Source organism: Dipodomys spectabilis, unplaced genomic scaffold (assembly GCF_019054845.1).
Source record: "Dipodomys spectabilis isolate Male_0828 unplaced genomic scaffold, ASM1905484v1 ptg000532l, whole genome shotgun sequence".
In the NCBI taxonomy this organism is placed as follows: Eukaryota; Metazoa; Chordata; class Mammalia; order Rodentia; family Heteromyidae; genus Dipodomys; species Dipodomys spectabilis.
This window is the reverse complement of record NW_024871209.1, coordinates 1584351-1596436: the sequence shown is the minus strand read 5'-3', so window position 1 is coordinate 1596436 and position 12086 is coordinate 1584351. Positions and strand designations below refer to the sequence as shown.

Genomic DNA, 12086 nt, shown 5'->3' with positions numbered 1-12086 from the left:
TCTCTCTCTCTCTCTCTCACACACACACACACACACACACACACACACACACCCTGCGTTCACCTGGCACAACTAGACACAGCCTTGGCCACAGGTGGACCAGACTGGAGAAGCAATATGGAAACTCACACTGTCTGCACAGATCAAGGCCCTCTGGAAATTCCTCGTCTCAGGGAAGCTGCCATGTAAAACTGGGAGATCATCTCTCTCCACCTTGATGGACAGGAGGGAGAAAAGGCCCCAGAGAAGTCACCCTGGTCAAGTGGGCCACGGAGATGATGAGGGGTGGAAGGTAGAACCCTCCCGTGGGGTCTGCCTCCCGCGACTCCGTGTGAAGAGCGGCGCTCCCGGGAGAGAGCCCCAGGCAGTATCTCTGGTGAGCGGATCGATGTGAGGAAATTTGACAGGGAGTTGAAATTAGGCAGAAGGAAAGAAAGAAAACAAGGAAGGCAGCCTCCTGTTACATATTTTATTTGTGTACATAACCCAGAGGCAGTGGCAGAAATACCTCATAAATGAAGCACAATAAGAGAGCTTTACCTTTGAAGAAGAAATCATAGATGAGTGTCTACTCCAGCTTGGAAAAAAAATCCTCCTATGGCCTGACTGTGTGCTCAGCCCCAAGGAAGCCGTCTAGGGAGAGTTTGTACCACTGTGATGGCAGAGGTGCCAACGAGACCCGAGAGCCCGGGGCATGGCGCCCTTGCACTGGGATAGAAACGCAGCAACTCCATTTGTTATTTCCTGACTCCATGGAAAGACTGGGCAAGTGTATTCACATTGGAGTGGACCTGCCTGCCTGCCTCTGTCTGCCCACCTCCGGCTCAGCTCCTGAAGATGGGACCCAAAGTTCCAGCCCTAAGTGTGGCTGACTCCTCTCTCAATAAGGGACACCCCCCCCCCCGCCAGTCACCTCCTAAACTTCAGGTGTTAGGAAAGGACTGGATGCAAATATCAGCAGCCACTCTGGTTATTTGGGGGTGCTCCAAGGCTTTCGGGAGCTCTGTGGCCGAAACTTGGAACGAAGATCCGATGTGCTGTGTGTTTATCACACCACCAGGGAAGACCTGACCTGTGGAGGGGGAGCTGCGGGGCCAGACACCCACTGCAGACAGTCATACATTGTCTGCATTGTGGAGCCTTCAGAAAGCGTTCACATGGTTCACTGGGTTCACAGCGCTGGCCAGGGTGTGGAGGCTGCCCTGCTGCTGGCCAGTACTGAGCCTAAGAGGACCAGAGAACCCTAGCTAGGCTCTGGGCTGCACAGCAGAGCATGGAGAGTTTGGAAGACAGATCCAGCCCAGAAGGATCTGAGACAGGGAGGTAGACAAGAGGCAAGTGCAACAGTCAAAACCACACTCTTCCTTGATGTAGGCTAAATGCCAGCCACATGCCTGCCGTATCTACGGAGGAGGAAGTGGAAGACATCTACTGCCAACTACTTCCTCCCACAGGGGAGATAGACCATGTGCTGGGCCCGTAGGAGAGAGAGAGAGATGAGGGAAGACCTGTAATTACCTGCACCTTGTTGATGTGTGACTCTCTTTGATTCTGTCAAACGTGCAAGCTTGGGTCCCTGGTTTGGCACAGATCCGGGTAGAGTCTGGACTCTTGAGTTTCAGGCCACACTGATGAGGGTTTCCATTCAGCAGCCTTCACCGCCCCAGCAGGACTTGAGCTGCCTGGCCAGGGATCAGGGCTGGAGGTGGGGTCTGCAGTAGACCACACCCTGGACCCCAGGCAGCTGAGAAGAAATCTCCCTGCACAGCGCCCGGTGGGTACAGGCACCCGCACAGTTCTGTCTAGAACTGTGAGAGACTCCTGGGAGAGACCCCTGCTGGCCTGGGCTTCCACCAAAGGACATCAGATCGAGCACACATCTAACCACGTGATTCACTGAACACCTACAATCTCAGTTACTCCAAAGCAGAGGTTGACACAATGAAAGTTCCAGGCTACCCCAGGCCAAAAAAAAAGTGAGACTCAACAAAAAGCTTAGTGCAGTGGCATGTGCCTTTTATCTCAGCTACAGTGAAGAAGAAATAGGAGAACAGCATTCTAGGCCCACTGGAGAAAAACAAGACCCTTGTTCAACCATAACCAGAGCAAAAGGACTACAGGCATAGCTCAGGCAATAGAGAACCCATCTAGAAAGTGCAAAGCCCTGAGTTCAAACCCTACTACCACTTCTCAAAAAAATCAAATGGGGGCTGGAGGCATGGCTCAGTTGGTAGAACACTAGTCAATGAGTGAAAACATTAGGCACCAAGTTTGAATTCTGGTCTTGCACACACACACGCGCGCGCACACACACACACACACACACACGCCCCCCCCCCCATGACTTTTTCCTTCAGGAGTCAGAAAAATATGTACAAAGCAGAATGGCAAGTAAATTAATTTCCTGACCAAGCAGAAATCATTGGGTAAGAGAAACAGTATACAAACATTAATATAATTAGATCCATAAATTAAGAGACACATCCTGACCCCAAATCATCATGTAGTCATAATTTAAAAAAAAAAAAACATGTAAAACAAAATTAGCTGTCATTGCTCAGGACATACTGATTTCTCTAAAATGAGTTTGTTTAATTCTGCTATCACGTGTGTGAATTATTCACAGTAGCGATCTAGAAATGGAGGTGGTGGTGAGAGCTCCCGGTAGGAATTTGTGGTTGTGTCACCAACCACTAGACCACAACCGTGAGAGCCTTGGAGAAGGAAGCATTTGAGGCGAGCTGTTTATATAACGTCTTATATATCAAGTTTATGTATTGTCTTATATATGAACTGAAGTTAGCCAAGGGTCCAGCAGGAGATGGTGGCTGGGACTTCAGTAGCAGTGGTCTGTATGGGATGTTCACAGAGCTGAAGGTTAGGGTTCAGGGAAACAGCGAAAGAGGTACAGGCTGAGTCCTAGCAAGAGCAGTCCCTGGAGAAGGACCTCTCTCTGGGCTTGCCATGTGCTGCTGCTGGTGGTGGTGGTGGTGGTCTCTGCAGCTTCCACTTCTTTAGCTAGAACTGCCATGAAGTGGAAAGGGAGACAGTTCAGAGAGACCCCACTCTAGTCCCAACAGTTCTCCTGTATGCTAACAGTGCCCCCTGTTGGTGATCTTAGGAAATAGCCAGAGGCTGGGGCCCACATTGGCTGTCCACAGGGACCCAGAGCAAGGCAGAAGATGATGGGAAATGGACTGGGGACAGACTGGGGATAAGAAAAGAAAACCAAGCTGCAGCCTTTAGCCATCTGTCACCCAGGCTGTAATAGAATACCTGAGGCGATCAACGAGTGAAGAGGGTTATTTTGACTCACCCTTGCTGCGGTTCCGCTCCGTGAGTGGCTGTAAGCCTGTGACTAAGCGGCGCATCGTTGAGGGAGTGCACGGTTGCGTTCATGGCAGAACAGAACTGCTCCTGTCACCAAATCTCGCTCTCAGCCTCACCCTCGAGGTCTCCATGACCTCCCCTGCGCTGCTGGGGACCAAGACCGCCACCTTCAAAGAGCACATCAGGCCCAGGCTAGCGCGTCAATTCCATTCAAAGAGCTGTAAGATACTCTTTTCAAGTCTTATCTTCATTCTGCTCCTGTCTAGACCTTTTACTGCCTCGTATTCAAATGTGATTGCGTGCATTGCCATTGCAAAGTGAGACAAGCAACATATTCTCACACAGGTCTGCAAGCTAGCGGCTCAAATTCAAGGTGTCTTAGGACTAAGCTTTCTCTTTTTTGGGGGGGGGGGTCCAGTTGTGGGGCTTGAACTCTGGGCCTGGGCGCTGTCCCTCAGCTCTTTAGCTCAAGGCTAGTGCTCTACCACTTGAGCCACAGCGCCACTTCTGGCTTTTTTCTTTTTGCTTATGTGGTGCTGAGGAATCGAACCCAGGGCCTCAGGCATGCAAGGCAAGCGCTCTACCACTGAGCCATCTTCCCAGCCCGGACTAAGTTTTCTCTAAAGGCTGTGGGGAAGGCCCTCTCTCTGCCTTCAAAATTCTCTCTCCTTATAATGTCACCATTCACAAGGTTGGATTCACTACTGCTTCATCTTCATCGCGTCCTTATGCAAAATGAGGCCATGTTTGCAGGTACTACAGGTTTGGACAGGTTTTGTGAATAGAACTTGCCATGTTCACCATAGGAATCAGCTGTAAGAGAGCAAGAAAAGTCTTCTACTCCCCAGCTGGGCACCATTATGATGAGCATTTTAATATAATACTGGCTAAGATATACTCTGTATTTGCCATGTCTTGGCATCATGCCCAGCCTTTTAGAATCATCTCCCTCCATCTCAGACCATCTTCTGAGGTTCATTTCTTGTCCTCTGCACTGGTGATCTCAAACAACACAACTGCACTTGCTGACAGCCCTGAAAGCCAAAAGTCCAAGACCAAGGTTCAGCAGAGCCGCACTAGACCTGTGGCTCCATGAGAGATCTCTCTCCTGCCTCTCTCCTAGCTACTGGAGGCTGCTGGTGCACCACAGCTGGTAACTACATCCCTCCAATCTCTGCCTCTGTTTTCACCCCATCTCCTCCTCGATGTGTGTCCCAAAGACCCTGTGAGGATCTGTATGACTGTATTTGAGACTCAAGCTGATAATTCAGACTTCCTTCAGATCTTTGACATGATCATATCTGTGCGGGTCAGCTTTCTGTGGCTAGGAGATAATCAGCTTAGAAGGAGGAAGGTTTCTTTAAGCTTATAATTCAGTCAATAGTCCTAGAAGTAAATTATAAAAGGTGAGTCATTTTGTAAACCTACAGATGTGGAGTGGATGGAAGAGGAAAGATACGTGTACCCGGTATAGCCAGGTGGCTAAGAGACAGCGGGTACCACAGGAGGCTAGCTGTGGGAGAGCAAAGCCTGCAAACCCGAGCACTTTGCATGGTAAGAAGAATCTAGGCCTGGAAGTGGCCCAGCCCAGCAGCTGCCAGGTCAGTGCTCAGCAGGAAGGATTTAGCTCCTGTCAGCAGGGCTCGGCCTCCTAATCAAGAAACAGCTGTCATTGCAGAGAGGTCCCTTGTCACAGCTGGCCCCCATGACCACCCAGCTGGTCTATAGCAAGGGCTCTCTGACTCCTGGAGGGTATGGCTCTCTCTCCCTTGCTCTCTCTCTCCATTGACACCTACCGCTGCAGACTGGACATGCTTGATAAAGGAAGACAACCAGAGAAGAAACCTCAGCTCATTTTTCTGCTGGGAAGAAGTCCAAGAGAGAAGTAGAAGGTGGCCACGCCAGGTGAGGTCGCGCATGCACCGAGTGCTTCAGCCCTCGCCTCCATCAGCCCTCGCCTCCATCTGACTCGCTGCCCTTTGCCGCTGTCCTGTGATAATCAGGAGCGGGGGTTCCTTGTCGCCTGTCTCTCAGCCTCACCCTGGTATGGAAGCAAACTGGCACCAGATTCTAGCCTTGCCACGAGTCCTGGGAACGACTTCAGCAGCTCTCCTCTCCGCGTCTCTGTGCCCTCGTTTGTCAATTAGGGATAATGCGCCCCTCCAGGAAAAAGTCACAGGGGAATAAAAATCAGCTGCTGTCCCCCTGTACCAGAGGTCACGCTGTGTTGCTCAGGACTTCAGAAGTGCTGTTTGGGGTGAGACGCTCACCTTGGCCAAGGGAACCTCCATGGAGTTCAGCAGACCTGGATCTCGGTCTGCCGTCTTGGCTTAGCACCTCCACTAGCATTTTCACTGGGTCAGTTCCTTCATGGGTGAATTGCTTGGAACAGCCTCAGAACACACTTCCTGTCTTGATGCAGCGATTAACAGCACCTGAATTTGGACAACAAGTCACAGAGCCCCTGGGCATTAATACTATGGCCGTGAGAACACCACCCTCAAAGATGTCCTAAGAATGAATGAAGGGACTGCAAAGGAAACACACAGGCAGCAAACCCCTTCCCCGTCCCCACGGCCGCTCCTCAGCCCAGCTGCCTCCATAGAGGCTCCACACAGAAGTGTCCAGCCCCCTCTGAAAGAGGAAGTGCTTTAAATCCTGCAGCAGACAGACACGGAGACACCAGGGGCGCAGGAATCGCAGATGACAACTTCATTCTCCGTCTCTCAGAACCTCAGCCACGCGAAGTGACGGATTGAGCAGCTGCCATTCCATGCTGGGCCGGAAGGGGGGGAAGCGGGGGGGGGGGGGGTTGATGACTTCAGACCCAGGGATTTGGGGGCCCACGTTTCCAGCAATGTCTCCACGAGCTTGGCGCCTTCTAGGCTGCAGTACCACTCTAGTCTGAGGAGCTCCAATGGGAAGGGTCCACAGGAATGGAGTCAAGTGCACATCCAGAGGCAGTGTGGCTTCTTTCAAGTCCCGGGATCGATTGGATCAAATTCAGGTCAGAACCCACGTGCAGCTTCTGCTGCTGCAGAGAACCTGCCTCGTGGGAGGTCACAGGTCGCAACGGCTACCTGTGCAGGCCACCTGCACGGTGCGTCGCAGTCCATGGGGCCTTGAGGCACTAGGAGCAGAGTTTCCCATCTCCTGGCAGCCAGGAAGCACCAGGAGAGGGGAGGGGCGAGGTGGGGGGGGGGGGGGGAAGAAACAAGGAAAGAGGAGAGAGAGAGAGAGCCAGGGATGTCTTTCCAGGACATGCCCTACGTCCCCCATGCACTGCCCCTCCAACTGCCCATCTGATCATGAATCCAACAATTGATGATTTCACTGGAGAGACCAGAGCCCTCAGAATCTACTCACCCCTCAACGATTGGGTCCCCCAGCTAACAACCAGCCTGCAGCCGATATTTCATATCCAAAGCATAGCCATGCCCTAATCTGAGGGAAGAAGAGCCCTGACACAGAGCAAACCCCCGGCCATGTGGATAGAATTCTGGTGCAAATCACCTTATAAAATCTCAGAGCAAAGCAGAGCAAGAAAGAAGAACCTAGATTCCCAGCCATGCCTCCCTCCCACCCCAACCCCATCACCCGCCTCCATCTGTAGGAAAGTTCCGGAAAAGCAGCACTCCACCCTCCCACTGCAAAGCAAAGGGGGAGAAGCTGCTAGCCAATAGGAAGAACTGGTGGCAGTGGCCACCTGACTGAGCCCAGGGCCCAGATCCTGCCCACGGGGCTCTGAAGTGACATATTCATGCCCCTCTGTGTCTGGGGCCGGTGGCCCCTCTCAGGGGCTCAGTCTCGGGAGTCTGTGGTGTGAGCCACAGCTGCTTCCAAATATTTCAGGAGTTCGGGGAGGGAAGTGAGACCCAGCAACAGCACCACGTGAGCTGCAGAAGCGTGGAGATCCGTTCCTCACCAAACCTCTCTTCCTGGAGCCATGCGGCGCGAGCTTCAGGATCGGCTCGGAGCGTGACGCACACAGTCCCTGACAGGGGAACTTCCGGTCTGCACCCCCAGCCCTGAAGGCCACTTTTTATCACCTCTCCTGTGCAGTCATTGTTGGCAAAATGTTCCGGTAGATTCCTTTAGGACACACTTGCTCTGTGGTCCACGGCCAGTCCCAGCTTCTCAAAGTTGCGCTGTGAACACGAAGTGGAGTAAGGAGATCCTGGCGCCTCTGCTGCCTGCCACGGAGCCAGGCAGACGGGAGACGGTGCAGCCCAGCGAGCTCGCCATCTCCATCAATCTGGGCCCAAAGCTTGCTGGCAGCCATGTGAGCCCAAAAGGGACCAACTGGCATTGATCTGGCCCCGTGGCTCTGTGTACCGGGAGGCTGTCATGCTCACACACAGGGCTCCGGAGATCTCTCAATCTACCCCCCCTTCCTCTGCCCTCTGCCGCCACTGAGCTGCCTCCCACAGAACCATCGCCACCCCCTCTCTGGATTTCCCCCAGGAGCCTCTGTGTCCACCCTCCGTCCTTCCCCCAAGGAGCAGCGCACTCTGTCTGCAGTGGAAATCGACCACATCAACCCCAGTGGTTTTCTTCCATGATCAAGTCCTTGGCCTCTCCTGGTCTACAGGAACAGGACACGGTCCTCCGGCCTTCATCACCGCATCTCCCCTTCCTTTGTGTGTCTAAGTAGATGGAACATCCGAGACCTCCGCCTTGCCAGCTCCCCACCTGTCATGAACTGCTCTGGGTCTTCAGGAGCCCAGTGAGGCATCCCCCGACTCCACTGAGCTGAATCCCACTTCCCTGTGCGTCTCCTTCAGTGTTAATCACACTTGGCTCTACTCGAGCCCTTAAAAGAAGTCTCCTCGTCTCCCCTAGCAGGTGAAGGAGTTCCCTGGAGGCAAGGGCATAGCTGACCACCCCTGTTGGAGAGCCACGGCCAGCAAATAATCGTTGGGTGGCACAGCATGGCTGAATCCCTCCGGGTGGTCTTCCAGCTGTGTTTGGTGTCTCCCCTTCTACTCCCCACCCTGCCATGTCTGAGGAACACCGACGTGCTATCTGATTGGCAGAGTAGCAACTCCACTAGAGTCCAGAGTGGAGGAGGGGACACCAGGACCCAACAAGCCACACTGCATCCTAGGTCCCAGGTCTGGGCAGGGGACCAATGGTCCACTCCACTGAGTGGAATTTGTAGGGAGGGAGGGGGCAGAACCTCAGAGGTGCTTGATCAGGACTGCTGAGTACATCTACAATTGAGCAATCCGGTGATCAGATTGGTGATCCGGTTGCCATGGTGACTGGGGAGATGATGGACATCCTCTTGGACAATTGTCAGTGGTGGTGCCTCTGGGCTGCACCCTTCCCCCAAATCAGGGGCAGGGCTAACCCCACACCCAACCAATAGAAGTTAAGGGTAAAATGAGAGCCATCTGGGCAGGAGCTTCTGTCCTCTCTCTCTCCAGTAAGAATTATAAGGGAGAAACGTGGAATTTGGAAGCAAAAGTTCCAGCCTGAGTTATCATCCTGATGCTGAGAGCTGGGTATCCTTGGACAACTCAAGTGACCACTCTGGGCTTTGGTTTCCTCAATGAAGAATACGGTAACCAATCCCAGCCTGGCTTACGTGGCTTCAGTCTGAATGTTAGGTTGAAAATATTCCTAAAACATGGCTTCCAGCTTACCATGGCTTGACTCATGATGTTTTGACTTTATAATGTATGAAACTGAGCTCAGGAGGCTGAGATCAGAAGATCACGAGTGCAAGTGTAGCCTTGGCAAAAATAACAACAGCCTGTCCGAAAGCAAAACAAACCAGATGTTCAGTCAGAACCATCGCAGCCTCTTCCTGGCAGCGATGTTCAGTTTAATGCTTACTCAAAGGTTCACAAGCACGTGAACATTGTAAGCAAGTGATCTGAGCATCCAGGTCACTGGGCTAACCCACATCCTTCAGTTAGGTTAGATTATATTCGATGCCATTTTGATATTTAATATATCCAACAGATGTGTGCAACTCCATGGCAAGCTGGAGGTCTCTAGACTCTGTAAGTGTCGGTTGGTTCAGACATCAAAGGCTCCTAGTGTGTGATCAGGCCATTTCCAGGGATGTTCAGAGGGTCAAGAGGATGCTGGCTTCCTGCTTTGGATGATCCAGACCAGAGATGTGTTTCCTTACATCAGAGCTTAAGGGCTGAGGGTCCTCCAATGCCAGCAAACTCTCCCCAAACCATCACACCCACAGAGCTGCTCCTAACAGGAGCGCATGCCTGCCCCAGGGTGGTCCTATGGCCTGCTTCATGGAGTCAGGGGTGCAGGACTCATTCCTGCCCGGCTCTCCCTGCAGGTGGCATCCCCTTCATCCTGACCGGTGAGTTCTTCCAGCAGTCACAGAGGCCAGCAGCCTTCATGATCGCAGGCACCGTCAACTGGCTGTCCAACTTCGCCGTGGGCCTCCTCTTCCCCTACATCCAGGTATGGCTGGCAAGAGGCTGCTTCTATGGGGTTGTCCTGCATTCCACAACCTGTGGAGGCCAGCTGGAAGGACAGAGCAGATCGATCTCCCCCCTCCCCCAACTTATACTAGTCTTCTTAACTAAAAGTCCTCTTCTCTCACAAGGCATCATGGCTGACACCTGTATTTATTTTTGTTGGATGCGGGGTTTGAACTCAGGGCCTAGGTGCTGTCCCTGAGCCTCTTTGTGCTCAAGGCTAGCACTCTACCACTTAAGCCACAGCACCACTTCCAGTTTTTGAGTGGTTAATTGGAGATAAGAGTCCCACAGGGACTTTTCTGCCCAAGCTGGCTTGGAACTACAATCCTCAGATCTTAGCCTGCTCAGTAGCTAGGATTCAAGGCGTGAGCCACTGGCACCTGGCCACATATTGGCTTTTGATTAATTGATTGAATGGCTGCTTCTAAATTATGACATAAGGCTGTATGACAGTAGCTTTGTTACTAAGTTTCTAGGCTATGCCTGGCTCACCCCTGACTCATGCAAAAACACTGATCCACAAAAGGTCCCTGAGTATAGGAGGATGTGTAGGAGGCCATGACCACATTACCAAGAAAGTCCTTCTTATCTGTCTGCCTTGCTCCAAGGAGCTGTTACACTTTCACCCACTTCCCATTCATGGGAGTAGGAAACAGCTGAGATTTTTGTTTTATCTAAATAGCAAGGTAAAAGTAGCACTGTGCCAAAATTGCCTTCTATTTTTAGCATCATTTTAACATGAATGCTATATTCTGAAAAAGAGATCTTTGTCTGAATCTGAGAAGCTGGAACATTTTCATGGCCATTTTCAATAACATAAAAGATGTATTTACAGAAGTGGTATGATTACCATTAATAGCTTTAAAGTCAGCTGGCAAAGGGAAGAGGCAAGGAGGAGGGCTGCTCTTCACTGGGCAGGGTGGACAATTGGTCCAGGAAAGAGCCTCCAGTACCTCCATTTTCAACTGGTCTGCATAGCCCAAAAACTGGGACTACAAACGTCACCCCTTTTAGTTGCCTTATCCAAAAACAGTGCCCACATCACAGGGTTGGCACAAGCACTGCCCATCAACAGTGCATAGCACAGGGAAGAGTCAAAAGCAATCACTACCACTACCTTCCGCCTCATCCTCTCTCCTCCCCAGCCCAGGCCACAGTCTAACAAGCACAGCTCCAGGAAAGAGCACAAGGCTGAGTTTTGCTCCAGCCTGCCATCCTAGCAGGGTGTTCAGGACAAGTAGCATAAATCACTGCAGTTTGATTTCCTCCTCTGAGAAGAGGGATGAACTAGACAGGAGCACACTGCCAAAGATCTGACTCCAAAATCAATAAGGGTAAACACTCAGTTCACCGAGTCGCTGGGTAAATGCTCAGCCCACTGAGTCGCTGGGTAGCTCCTTCTCACCGGCCCCTCCCTGAGCAGTTCTGCAGAGCCAACCATCAGGACTGGGGCTCTGCTCAGGGGTACGAGGTAGGAGCGGCGGTGAGCATGCATCTGCTATCGGGTCTATGGCCCTACAAGGGTAGTCACCTCAGTGTGGCAGGGTGTGGAGGTTCATCCTAGCAGTTTGTGCTGCTATACCAAAACACCCATTTGAGCTCCGTTTTCAGCTTCAAGACCACTATTATGGTACCCATTAGGAACCTGAATGGTGCTCAGTGCACTGAAATGCCAGGTCTTACATGTTAGCAACATATGAAAAAAACGGCACAAGAATTTGGATCCCACTGGATTCACAGATCCCACTTCTACTCCTCCATGCTACCCATGGTAGGGGCCAATGGAAGGCACCCACACACGCAGAGCAAAGCCCCTGCATGCACTACTCCAAAGGACTTGACTTTAACAACACTGCTATTCTTTTACAGCCATTGAATCTGAGTCAGGAGGAGTCTCAGATGTGTTGTCTGCTCAGTCTCAGAGTGGAGCAAAAGATCAAGCTCTAAATGCTATGCTATGCTCCAAAAGTAGGTGTGGATTTGTTTTTGTTTTTGTTTTTCAAATACAAGAATTAAATAGAATTGACTAAAAGCAGACAACAAATGTTCTTATGAGTTTCATCATCTCCTCTTTGGCTTACAAGATATTTGTCCTTGAGAGGCAGCTTCCCCAGGAAGCCTTTCACTCCTAAACCTTGCTGAGTGCCTCATGCAAACCAGACACCCCTCAAGGCCCAGAAGCAGCAGAGGTAACCAAGTCACCACAAAGCCGGAGGTCTCTCCCAGCTCTAATCAGGACACCAAGCAGCATCTGTATCTGCCATGTCTTTTTATTTTCTCTAGTCTCTCATTTGTGCA

General features: G+C 51.6%; 1 protein-coding gene across 2 annotated transcripts in view; it reads left to right on the top strand.

Moving 5' to 3' along the window:
• Positions 1-12086, top strand: part of Slc2a9 (solute carrier family 2 member 9) — a 67458-nt gene that overhangs the window by 53731 nt on the left and 1641 nt on the right. The window contains exons 11-12 of one of the 2 annotated variants that reach the window (XM_042670307.1): positions 9641-9768; positions 11658-11754. In XM_042670307.1, coding sequence (XP_042526241.1) covers positions 9641-9768; positions 11658-11735 — 206 coding nt within the window. In that variant the 3' untranslated portion in view covers positions 11736-11754. Of the gene's footprint in view, positions 1-9640; positions 9769-11657; positions 11755-12086 lie in introns of those variants that run through there. The other variant, XM_042670306.1, reaches the window with a different exon arrangement.